Genomic DNA, 13,377 nt, shown 5'->3' with positions numbered 1-13,377 from the left:
TTTGCTGAAGCTCAGCAGGTCTTGGTGTGGTCAGTGCTTGGATGGGAGACCCGTGTGAGCTCTCCATGCAGAAGGTCCCAGGTTCAGTCCCTGGCGGCGGCGGCAGCAGCACCTCCAGGCTGGGCTGGGACAGGCTCCTGAGCCTGAAACCTTGGAAAGCTGCTGCCAGTCGGTGCAGACAATCCTGCGCTAGATGGACCATGGTTCCGACTCGGCAGGAGGCAGCTTCCTCTCTTCCTAAGGCTTCCCAACTTTTACTTTGTCGCTGCCTGACAAAGGGGGTGGAGTCAGCTAGGGCTGGGAGAGGCCCCACATTCCTTTGACTCAGATCCTGTGTCTCAGTTGGGAGGCGACTCTCTACATAAGAGGTGAAGGCCCGAGAGCAGAGCGGACAGGGATAGCAAAGAGGACGTAGGAGTTTTGCAGGAGTTTAGCGGGAAGTGTGCGGGGGAGCCTGGAACAAGCCCCTGCAATCACAAGGAGCACAAGGAGCCTGGTGGAGAAGAGAACCTAAGTACAAATCCCTCCCTCGTATCCCTCATATTCTTGGGAAAGGCTGTTTGGACAGATAAATAGCTGACCATTACAGCAGGGGCACAGCGAGGTTGGAGGGGGCCCAGAGACAAGATTGTAAAATGGGCCCCCCTCACGGAAGCTCAGCTCATGAAGTAAAGAAATCTTTATATAAATATTTCCTATGTGTCACAACAGAACATCATCGTAAATTATTCTTTAAAAGGTTTTGTAAATTTGTGGATGATGCAAGTCATTTAATGGTACTAGAGAAAGACATGCTCTTCTGGTAGATCCAGGTCTTAACACTCATATCAATTTTGGAGGATGAATACAACTGAAGGAAGCCCGGGCGGGTGCGTGGCTGGGGAAGTCAGTCATGTGACTTGCCTCTGGGGGGCCCCCCAAGGCAGTGGGGCCTCCAGACAACTGTCTCCCCTTGCCCTATTATAGTTACGCCCCTGCATTACAGCTGAGACCTATCCTTCTAATAAACTATCTAATAAACAGATAATAAACTACTTCTAATAAACTATCTCTAAATACTGTAAACAACCAACAAAAACAGTATGAAGATAGAAGGTCAGCAGGGGAAGGGGCACTTCCCAGTGTATTGCACAGAGGGCCACATATATGACTATTTGCTCCATGGGCAGAAGTCATGGGTGTTTGCTCGGTGCAAGGAGCTCCTGGCCCTCAGGGAACAAATCCGTTCCCTTGAGACCAAGGTGGCGGATCTGGAGAAGCTCAGAGAGACAGAGAGGCATGTGGATGAGACCTTCAGGGATGTGATAGAGGCATCCCACTCCAGGGCTGGTAGCTCCTCTGCTGTCAGGGAGAATGAAGGTCTTGGGCAAGAAGGACATTGGTCTGAGGAAGAGGGAAATGCTCCTTTAGAAGGGACCACTTCTGTGGATGATGAGCCCATATCCTCTCGCACAGGGGATACTCCTCTGGGGGGTGGGGGCCTCCTTGTAGTGGGTGATTCGATCATTAGAGGGATAGAGAGATGGGTTTGTGACCCGTGTGTTGACCGCACGGTGACTTGCCTGCCTGGTGTGAAGGTGGTGGACATCAGGCAGCGTCTAGACAGGCTCCTAGGCAGTGCTGGGGAGGAGACCGCTGTCGTGGTGCACGTCGGCACCAACGATGTGGGGAAATGCAGTCGGGAGGTCCAGGAAGCCATATTTAGGCTGATAGGTAGCATTTTGAAGTCCAGGACCCCCAAGGTAGCATTCTCAGAAATGCTACCTGTTCCACACGCAAGTACAGTGCGACAGGCAGAGCTGAGGGGTTTCAGTGCATGGATGAGACGTTGGTGCCGGGAGGAGGGGTTTAGATTTGTTAGGCACTGGGACACATTTTGGGGCAAGCAAGGCCTATACAAAAGGGACGGGCTGCACTTGAACCAAGATGGAACCAGACTGCTGGTGCTTAAAATCAAAAAGGTTGCAGAGCAGCTTTAAAAATGACTCCTGGGGAACAGCTGATGGGAGCTGGGCAGTATCCCATTTGGCAAAAGCCATCTTTTAAAGTGTGAAGGTGCAAATAATTCAGATAAAACAGAAGAGGACAGAGCAGAGCTGAATAAAGAGCAGATGGGAGCCGGTGCCAGCAGGTCAAAGAGTCAAAAGAAAGATAGCATAAATCAGGTGAGAGATTCAGCATATAGGTGCTTATATGCCAATGCCAGAAGCCTCCGAGCCAAGATGGGTGAGCTGGAATGCTTGGTGGCTAACAAAGAAATAGATATAGTGGGCATAACAGAAACATGGTGGAAGAGTGAGAACCAGTGGGACACTGTTATCCTTGGATATAAACTCTACAGAAAGGACAGGAAGGGACGCCTTGGAGGAGGGGTAGCACTGTATTTTAAAGAAGGGATAGAATCTAACAAGTTAGAAAACCTAGGTGGACTGGAGTCCTCCACAGAAACCCTGTGGGTGACTATACAAGGCCGGAAAGGGAATGTACTACTGGGGACGTGCTATCGCCCTCCGGCTCATAGTGCCGACAGTGACTGGGAGTTGCAGGAGAAAATCAGGGAGGCGTCAAGGAGAGGCAGGGCTGTAATTATGGGTGATTTCAACTACCCACACATAGACTGGGTAAATTTACATTCAAGTCAGGACAAAGAGGTCAAATTTCTAGATACGCTAAATGACTGTGCCCTAGAACAGTTGGTCATGGAACCGACCAGAGAGAAGGCGACCTTGGATCTAATTCTGAGCAACACATAGGACCTGGTGCGTGATGTCAGTGTCATCGACCCTCTAGAGAACAGTGACCACAGTGCCATCAAATTCAGCATACCTGCGGGGAGAGAATCACCAAGGATGTCCAACACGCACATTTTGAATTTCAGAATAGGAAACTTCTCCAAAATGAGGAGTATGGTGAAAAGGAAGCTGAAAGGGAAAATCAGGAGAGCCACTTCGCTCCAGAATGCATGGAGTTTACTCAAAGCCACAATACCTGAAACCCAGTTAGATTGTATACCCAAAAGGAGGAAAGGTACCACTAAGTCCAGGAGGATGCCATCATGGCTAACGGGTACCATCAAGGAAGCCTTAAAAGGGGAGAAGACATCCTTCCGAAATTGGGAGGCCTGTCCAAATGAAGAGAACAGAAAGGAACACAAACTATGGCAAAAGAAATGCAAGGTGACAATAAGGGAGGCAAAAAGAGAGTTTGAGGAACATTTAGCCAAAAGTATCAAGGGGAATGACAAAAACTTCTTTAAATATATCAGGAGCAGCAAACCTGCCAGGGAGGTGGTTGGACCATTAGACAATGAGGGAGTGAAAGGGATCATTAAGGGGGATATGAAGGTTGCAGAGAAGCTGAATGAGTTCTTTGCATCCGTCTTCACAGCAGAGGATACTGAGTATATACCTGTTCCTGAACCAGGCTTTTTAGGGATGGAGGCTAGAGAGCTGAGTCAGATAGAAGTGACAAGAGATGATGTTGTAAACTGTCTGGAAAAACTGAAAGCTAACAAATCACCAGGGCCGGATGGCATCCATCCAAGAGTCCTCAAAGAACTCAAATGTCAAATTGCCGACCTCCTTGCTAAAATATATAACTTATCTCTGCAATCAGGCTCTGTACCAGAGGACTGGAAAGTAACAAATGTAACACCGATTTTTAAAAGGGGATCCAGGGGTGATCCGGGAAATTAAAGGCCAGTTAGCCTAACGTCCGTTCCAGGCAAATTAATGGAAAGCATCCTCAAGGATAAAATTGTAAAGCACCTAGAAGAACAGGACCTGCTGGGAGTGAGCCAGCATGGCTTCCGCAAAGGTAAATCTTGCCTGACCAACTTCTTGGAGTTCTTTGAGAGTGTCAACAAGTGTGTGGATCAAGGTGATCCAGTTGACATAGTCTACCTGGACTTCCAAAAAGCTTTTGACAAAGTTCCTCATCAAAGACTTAGCAGTCATGGGATAAGGGGACAAGTACATGTGTGGATTGCTAACTGGTGGTTGAAGGACAGGAAACAGATGGTAGGTATAAGTGGAGAGTGTTCACAATGGAGGGAAGTAAGAAGTGGGGTCCCCCAGGGATCTGTACTGGGACCGGTGCTTTTAAATTTATTCATAAATGATCTAGAAGCAGGAGTATGCAGCGAGGTGGCCAAATTTGCAGGGCTGTTCTTATGTTCACTGGCACCAGGTCTTGGCCTCCCCTGGGATTCAGTCTTGTGTCTCCTTGTCCGTTTTCATGCCTCGCTGTGCTAAGGCAGACGTTGATGGTGTTTAGATACCCCTGACTCTCTCATGACCTCAGTTCACATTTCCTCAGCCGATGGAAGGATAGTTGAGATCACCCATTGTTGCCACAGTTTCTGTCTTTGATATATTTCTGATTTTTCTCAGAAAAATCATCATCTGGGTTTGCAGGGACAATATGGGGTGTCTATCAGCCTGTCCATTAAGTCTCATCTTGTATAGCCCTTGTCAGTAGTGGCTGGTCCTAACAAGTAAGAGAGAGAGAGAGAGAGAGTGTGTGTGTGTGTGTGCGTGCCAAAGGAGTACAGCGGCTGCCTCTGCTTTCTGGCTCCTCTCTCTCTCTCACCCCACCCAAGAACCACCCTGCCTGCAGGCTGGTCATTCATCAGGTGGGGGCTGCACTTCTCTACCTGACGAATGGCTGGCCTGCAGGCAGCACAGCTCTCAGGCAGGGTGGGAAGAGAGAGAGAGAGAGGAGCCACCAGAGCTGCTGCTGGGAAGCAGAGGCAGCAGCCACACACACACACACACACACACACACACACACACACACACACACACACGTTAGCAGTCCCCCCCCCCCCCGCTTGTTAAGACTGCTGCTGTGCCTTGTTCTATATTGAATCTGAGATTTCTACCCCTAGTAAGTTTTTCTGTGAACAAGCTTGTTTGTTCGCAGAACAAGAAGCATCCCCGGTTTGGAGAGCTCCAAAAAGATCTCTCCAAACTTGGGGAGTGGGAGACAAAATGGCAAATGCCGTTCAATGTTGGCAAGTATAAAGTGATGCATATTGGAGCAAAAGAACCCAAATTCACATATACGCTGATGGAGTCTGAGCTGTCAGTGACTGACCAGGAGAGGGATCTTGTGGTCGTGGTGGACAGCTCGTTGAAAGTGTCGACTCCATGTGCAACAGCTGTGAAAAAGGCCAATTCCATGCTAGGGATCATTAGGAAGGGGATTGAAAATAAAACTGCTAATATTTTTTATTTTATTTATTTATCACATTTATTTGTCATATTTTAACACCACCCAAAACCTACGTCTCTGGGCGTAATATTATTATATTATAATGCCCTTATACAAATCTATGGTGCAGCCACATCTGGAGTACTGCGTACAGCTTTGGTCACTGTATCTTAAGAAGGATATTGTAGAACTGGAAAAGGTGCAGAAGAGGGCAACCAAAATGATCAGAAGCCTGGAGCACCTTCCTTAAGAGGCAAGGCTACAGCATCTGAGGCTCTTTACCTTGGAAAAGAGGTGACTAAGGGCAGACATGATCCAAGTATATAAAATTATGCATGGAGTGGAGAGGGTGAACAGAGAAATTTTTCTCCCTCTCTCAAAACACTAGATCAGGGGTCACCCCATGAAACTGAAGGCCGGGAAATTTAGGACTGACAAGAGGAAATACTTTTTCACACAGCGTATAGTTAGTCTATGGAATTCTTTGCCATGGGATGTGGTGATGGCCACCAGCTTGAACGGCTTTAAAAGGGGCTGAGACAGATTCATGGAAGGCAGGTCTCTCGACGGCTACTAGTTGGAGGGCTATAGGCCACCTCCAGCCTCAGAGGCACACTGCCTCTCAATGCCAGTTGCAGGGAAGCAGCAGCAGGAGAGAGGGCATGCCCTCACCTCTTGCCTGTGGGCTTCTCAGAGGCATCTGGTGGATCAATGTGGGAAACAGGAGGATGGACTAGATGGGCCTCCTTGGGCCTGATCCAGCAGGGCTGTTCTTAAGTTCTCTAAAGATCTCCACTTGGTTGGACTTCTTGCCTTCCCTGATGGACAGACAGACCATCATCATCATTCATCTGACCAGCTCTGTCCTACCTATAGACCTTATATCAAGGGAGACCTACTGATCGTCATTGTTCTACCTCCTTTTTGATATCCTTGTCTATTTATACTGGTGGTTTTTTTCATACCAGCATGGTATAGTGGTTAGAGTGCTGGATTAGGACTGGGGAGACCTGAGTTCAAAAATCCCCATTCAGCCATGATACTTGCTGGGTGACTCTGGGCCAGCCACTTCTCTCTTAGCCTAACTCACTCAGGGTTGTTGTGAGGAGAAACATAAGTATGTAGTACACTGCTCTGGGCTCCTTAGAGGAAGAGTGGGATATAAAATGTTAACAACAACAACAAAAACAACAACAACACCCCCAGTGAGGCACTATCTTGGCGTGGTTGTGGGACTTGCGTGCTGTGAGGAAGGTGAGAGCTATGCCAGAGGTCCAACATACTGGACAGGTCTCACCAGAGGAGCCAGACAAAGAGTGCCTCTCCCATCAACAATATGGCGAGACGTAACTTTAATAAATCTATTGGTCATCATTGGTCGTCACCCAAGTCAACAAGGACTGTGCCAGGTGCTGGCATTCCTGGACATCTGGTGACAAGTGGGTTACAGGACTCAGGATCTTCAGTTGAGCACCCAGGGCTGGAGACTGCAGGGTAACTGGAAGAAACATCTCTTACAGAAAAAATATACGAAAAACGCCAACAAGGAAATAATGATTTGCTATTACAAGTCTAGTCCAACTAGAAGAGGTTATTTAAAAAGAATGTACCAAATTTGGAAAGAGAAGCATCCAGATCCTTGGATCTGGTCCTTGGGTCCATCCCAGGTCCTTGGGAAGGACTCGATGACTGGATAAAACAAACCAGTCAATAACACCTGGCTGACTGTGTAAACAACAAACAAACAACAATAATAATACCTGGCACTCTTAATCCATCCCATTATAAAGTTACTTTAAATAAAGTTTAGAGTATAATTTCCCCTCTGATTCTTGCATGGTTTTGGTTGACTCTATATGTTCTATATGTTCATTGACAACTGAGACCCAGAACACGTAAAACATTATCCTGAAGGGAGGGGTCTCTCTGACTGGCCTTCTCCCCACAGTCTTTTTAGTGCTCTACAGACTTTGGCCTCTTTATGTGCAGGCCATCTAGCTCCCTGCTGGTTCCAGAGGCGATAGACAACCTCTTCAACAGAGTTTGTGACAAGAAAAACCTTTACGTGGGTAGAGTTTTAGTTCTAGATACGATGCATCTATTTAGCTGATTTATTAGCACATTTTTTACATCCTCTGCTTTTGGCTTCTTGTGGGGTGGGGCGGAGGGCGGGGACTAAAGAGACATATCACTACCTACCTTGTCATCACCCATTCTCTTTTCCCAGAAAGGGATTCACACCTTTGACCTTCTTCTTGGTTTCTATCTCGTCCAGGTGAAGGTCTGGTTCCAAAACAGGAGGACCAAATATAAGAGGCAGAAATTGGAAGAGGAAGGTCCTGAGTCAGACCAGAAGAAGAAAGGTTCCCACCATATCAACCGGTGGCGGATTGCCACCAAACAGTCCAATGGGGAAGATATTGACGTCACGTCCAATGACTAGAGAGAGGTGGGAAGAGGCTGCTGGGCAAGAGATCCATGAGCTGAACACATGGGAAGAGGGACACACACGGGAGACTGGACAAGGACAGAGCAGCCACCCACAGCCGCCTCCTGTGTGGACTTCTCCGTGGAGCACACCCAGAGACATGCAAGGCCTAGGAAACCTCCTCTCTGGTGCTCCTGCCAGCTCCCCAGCCCGTGGGGCAGCCGATGGGAACATGGCACACTTGGGCGAGAGCAGTGGAGGCAAGAGACTCTGGGCTCCGGGAGGTGAAGGGGGTTGCTTCTTACTCCGAGGGAAGCCAGCTTTCACCAGGCGAGCAAATAAACATATCAACCAAGACCCATGCTGTACACACTCCTCTTGTCTTTGTGGGGCTTGGGCTGGATTTTCTCTTTCTTTTTTTTAAAGAACACATTATCATTTTAATTTATTCTGTTTGTGTTTGGTATGTGTGTGCGTGCAGATCTCTGTGTCATAGACAGTAAACAGCTGTAGAGAGCGAGAGTGAGAGTGAGTGTGTGTGTGTGTTACTGTGCAGTAACAAAGCAACATGGGTTTGAAATACATCATCTTCTTGTAGCAAACTCTGATAAAGGAGAAAAATGTGTCCACAGGAACTGGTGGTGAGATCAAGGATTCACTCCCATCCCCAGTCTTGTCCCTCCGTGTGCTCAGAAGAGAGTGAGCAGCATCATGTTCCAGAAATGTTGTTCGGGTGGAAGTGAACGGCCTCTGCTTGGACCCAGCTCTGTTGTGGGGGGAGCGCCAGAGGGGCGGCCTCTGAGCAGGCCTCCTGTGGAATTGGCCTGCTCTCAGGTGGGCGGAGGAGCGGGTTGTTGTCAGAGGGCTGGGCCTGGAGATCAGGACCAGCCCCCCCCCCCGCCCGGCCTGAGAAAGTCTTAGGCAAGGCATAGATGTTGCAGGTCATTTGGAGGGTTCCGAGTCCCTCCCCAGGGCTCAATGACTTCAGTTTGGCTGGGGCGGATGGGGGCCCACCAATAAATGGTCGCAGAGGCATCAGCCTTGGCACAAGGGCAGGCTGGCCTTTTTAGGAGCAGAGGTTGGGGCAGAAAATGGTGCAAACAGGTGGATGCAACATGATTCAAACTTAGGAAGCTGCCTGGTGCCCAGTCAGGCTGCGGGTCTCTTTAGCTCAGTATGGCTGGCCTGGAAAGTCTTGGTCAGGAGCTTCGCTCAGCCAGCTCATTTTCCTTGACAGTCAAGAACTGCAGCTGTAGGGGTCCGAGGTGGGAATTGTCTGCAGTCAGAGCAGATGCTCCACCCCAATACTCCATGTTGAGAAGAACCCTCTGGGAAAACTTTGCCCCACCAAAGCCTTGTGGTGTGTTGATTACATGGAATCACTACCAACTGCCATGGTCGAGTGATTCTAGCAGGCCAAACAAGTATTTTGAACAGAGCTGTGTTAAATGTTTCCCTGGGCACACATTTGCATGGTGAAAAATGGGCAGAAAGGAACACAAACTCTGGCAAAAGAAATGCAAGGAGACCACAAGGAAGGCAAAAAGAGAGTTCATAGAACCTTTAGTGTAAAGCATCAAGGGGAATAAACAAAAACTTCTTTAAATACATCAGAGGCAGGAAACCTGCCAGGGAGGCAGTGGGTCCGTTAACTGACAAGGGAGTGAAAGGGGTTATTGAGGATATGGAGATTGCAGAGAAGCTAAATGAGCTCTTTGCATCTACCTTCATGGCAGAGAATACTGAGCTTATACCTGTGGCTGAAACAAGCTTCTGAGGGACAGAGGCTAAAGAACCAAGTCAGATAAAGGTGATGAGAGAGGATGTTCTAAACTATCCAAAAGATTTTTAAAAATAACAAATTGCCAGGGCCAGATGGCATCCACCCGAGAGCCCTTAAAGAATTCAAATGTGAAATGGCTAAACTCCTTGCAAAAATATGTAACTTACCCCTATAATCAAGCTCTGTATCAGAGGACTGAAAAGTAGTAATGTAACCCCAGTTTTAAAAAAGGGATCTAGGGGGATCCACGAAACAACTGGCCAGTTAGCTTAACATCGGGTAGTGAAATCCATAATGGATTGTGAGGAGCTCCAAAAGGATCTCTCCAAACTGGGTGAGTGGGAAACAAAATGGCAAATGAGGTTCAGTGTTGGCAAGTGTAAAGTGATGCACATTGGGATGAAAAACCCCAACTTCCAGTATACGCTGATGGGATCTGAGCTGTCGGTGACTGACCAGGAGAGGGATCTTGGGGTCATGGTGGACAGCTCGTTGAGTGTTGACACAATGTGTGGCAGCTGTGAAGAAGGCCAATTCCATGCTAAGGATCATTAGAAAGGGGATTGAAAATGAAATGGCTAATATTAGAATGCCTTTATACAAAACTATGGTGTGGCCACACCTAGAGTACTGCGAACAATTCTGGTTACCACATCTCAAAAAGGACATTGTAGAATTGGAAAAAGTGCAGAAGAGGGCAACCAAGATGATCAGGGGCCTAGAGCACCTTTCTTATGAGGCAAGGTTACAACACCTGAGGCTATTTAGTTTAGAAAAAAGACAACTGTGGGGAGACATTATAGAGGTCTATAAAATCATGCATGGTGTGGAGAAAGTAGATAGAGAGAAATTCTTCTCCCTCTTCCATGACACTAGAACCAGGGGTCATCCCATGAAATTGATTGCCAGGAAATTTAGGACCAACAAATAGAAGTGCATTTTCACACAACACATGACCAACTTGTGGAATTCTGTGCCAGAAGATGTGGTGACAGCCAACAACCTGGATGGCTTTCAGAGGGGTTTGGATAACTTCATGGAGGAGAGGTCTATCAACGGCTACTAATCGGAAGGCTATAGGTCACCTCCAGCCTCAAGGGCAGGATGACTCTGAGTACCAGTTGCAGGGGAGTTACAGCAGGCGGGAGGGCATACCCTCAACTCTTGCCTGTGGGCTTCCAGCAACATCTGGTGGACCACTGTGTGAAACAGGATGCTGGACTAGATGGGCCTCTTTGGGTCTGATCCAGCAGGGCTGTTCTTATGTATTTATCTGTGCTGGCAAATTGATGGAAAGCATTTTCAAAGATTAAATCGTTAAACATAGAAGAACCGGCTCTGCTGAGAGAGAATCAGCATGGCTTCTGAAAAAGTAAATCTTGCCTCACCAAACTTTTGGAGTTCTTTGAGAATGTCAACAGGCGTGTGGTTAAAGGTGACCCAGTTGACATAGTATACCTGAACTTCCAAAAAGCTTTTGACAGAGTCCCCCACCAAAGGCTCTTGAGTAAACCTTGCAGTCATGGGATATGGGGACAAATTCATGTGTGGATCAGTAACTGGTTGAAGGACAGGAAACAGAGAGTAGGAATAAATGGACAGTTCTATGAATAGAGTGAAGAAGATGTGGGGTATCCTAGAGATCTGTGCTGGGACAAGAGCTTTTTAATAGAGGCATTAATGCTCTAGAAGATGGGGTAAGCAGCAAAGTGGCCAAATTTGCAGATGATGCCAAACTATTTAGGGTAGTGAAATCCACAATGGATTGTGAGGAATTCCAAAAGGATCTCTCCAAACTGGGGGAGTGGATGACAAATTGGCAAATGCGGTTCAATGTAAGGAAGTGTAATGTGAGGCATACTGGGGCAAAAAAACCAACACAAACCCACCCACATATACACTGCTGCAGTCTGATCTGATGGTGACTGACCAGGAGAGAGATCTTGGGGTTGTGGTGGACAGCTCATTGAAAGTGTCGACTCAGTGTGCGGCAGCTGTGAAAAAGGCCAATTCCATACTAGGAATCATTAGGAAAGGGATTGAGAATAAGAATGCTAATATCAAAATGCCCCTATAAAAACTATGGCATGGCCACATTTGGAGTACTGCGTGTAGTTCTGGTCACCGTATCTTAAGGAGGACATTGTAGAATTGGATGAGGTACAGAAGAGGGCAACCAAGATGATCAGGGGCCTGGAGCACTTTCCTTATGAGGCAAGGCTACAACAACTGGGGCTTTTTAATTTAGAAAAAATACAACTGAGGGGGAAACATAAGAGATCTATTAAATTATGCATGGTGTGGAGAGAGAGAACCCCCCCACCTCACTATCTCATAACAATAGAACCAGACATCGTCCTATGAAATAGATTGCGAAGAAATTTAGGACCAAGAAAAGGAAGTACCATTTCACACAACACATAATCAGCCTGTGGAATTCTCTGCCACAAGATGTGGTGACAGCCAACAGGCTGGATGGCTATAAGAGGGGTTTCAATAAATTCACGGAGGACAGGTCTAACCATGGCTACTAGTCTGGTGGATACAGGCCACTTCCAGCCTCAGAGGCAAGATGCCTTTGAATACCAGTTGCAGGGGAGCAACAGCAGGAGAGAGGGCATGTCCTCCCCTCTTGCTCTTGGGCTTCTCAGAGGCATCAGGTGGGCCACTGTGTGAAACAGGATGCTGGACTAAACAGGCATTGGGCCTGATCTAGCAGGGCTCTTCCTATGACACAGAAACAAATGCCAAACTGGTATCTAGCAATCATGCCCTGCTGCCCTCCACGAAGATGGAAATCCAGCCAATGAGCCCTTCACTGGTCACTGTATTGAAAGCTGCAGAGAGATTTGAAAGGATCAGCAGTCACGCTCCCTCTGTCAATAAATCAGGCTGACCAAGGCAGTCTCAACCCCATAGCCCACATGAAAATCAGTTTGATATGGGTCTAGATAATCTGCATCATCCAAAACTGCCTGGATGTGAGAGACCACTCAATCACCTTACCTAACCAAGGTAGATTAGAGACAGGTCTGTAATTAGCTAACTCTGAGGGATCCAATGTAGGTTTCTTCAAATAAGGTCTAATAATAGCCTCCTTAAGACAAGGAGGCATCATCCTGCCCTCCCTCAGAGAAGCATTTATGAAATTTACCAGACGCTCTCTGATAATATGATCACCAGATGAGATAAGCCAAGGTGGGCAGGAGTCAAGAGAACAGGTTGTAGGATGCACAGTCTGAAGCAGTTTGTCCACTTCCTCAGGAGTCACAAACTGAAAATGATCCAATCTAATGCCATAAGAGGAGTTGCTAGACACCTCCACAGTAGACTCTGTAGTAACTGTGGAATCCAGCTCGGTGCTGATAGGAGAGATTTTATCTGCAAAAATGTCGTTAATAACATCACAGCGAGTGACTGATGGTTCCAAGTTTAAATTCAAGGGCGAGGGGTACATACTAGCCCCCTCATAACCCTAGACAGCTCAGCAGGACGTGAATTTGCGGAAGCAATGTGGGCAGAAAAGAACTGCTTCTTCGTGCCCTGCGCTGCCAGAGCATAGGTCTTCAAATGTGCTCTGTGTTGCAATCTGTCGGATTTGTGCCGAGTCTTCCTCCACTTGCACTCTAGCTGTCTACCTCGCCACTTCAGCTCCCATAGTTCATCTAAATACCACAGGGCTGTCTTTAAAGCAGGTTGGAGAGGACGCTTAGGAGTGCTTGTGGAACTCCACTGCACTAGTGAATTCATTATTCCATGTCTGCAACAGAGCATCCACAGAATCACTAGCAGAGTCAATCCTAAACCCTTTTGTAGTGGTTTAAAGTGAGGGAAAGAAATGCTGAATCATCCCTGCTGAGCTGCTTGGCTAGGCTTCACCTAAAACGATCTTGTATTATCGGTAGGTTGGAAATGCTGCTGCCTCCGCTTTTAGTGACAGAGCTTGAACCTC

The 13,377-nt window shown here is 47.4% G+C and overlaps 1 protein-coding gene across 1 annotated transcript in view; it reads left to right on the top strand.

The window, feature by feature from the left end:
* EMX1 (empty spiracles homeobox 1) overlaps positions 1 to 7,999 on the top strand; it is a 43,627-nt gene extending 35,628 nt beyond the window's left edge. Inside the window, exon 3 of the mRNA XM_053257932.1 lies at positions 7,490 to 7,999. Coding sequence (XP_053113907.1) covers positions 7,490 to 7,657 — 168 coding nt within the window. The 3' untranslated portion in view covers positions 7,658 to 7,999. The remainder of the gene's footprint in view (positions 1 to 7,489) is intronic.
* The last annotated feature ends 5,378 nt before the right edge of the window (positions 8,000 to 13,377 follow it).

This window comes from Hemicordylus capensis, chromosome 5 (genome assembly GCF_027244095.1).
Source record: "Hemicordylus capensis ecotype Gifberg chromosome 5, rHemCap1.1.pri, whole genome shotgun sequence".
Classification (NCBI taxonomy): Eukaryota; Metazoa; Chordata; class Lepidosauria; order Squamata; family Cordylidae; genus Hemicordylus; species Hemicordylus capensis.
The sequence above is the reverse complement of the archived record's forward strand: the minus strand, read 5'-3'. Positions and strand labels throughout refer to the sequence as shown.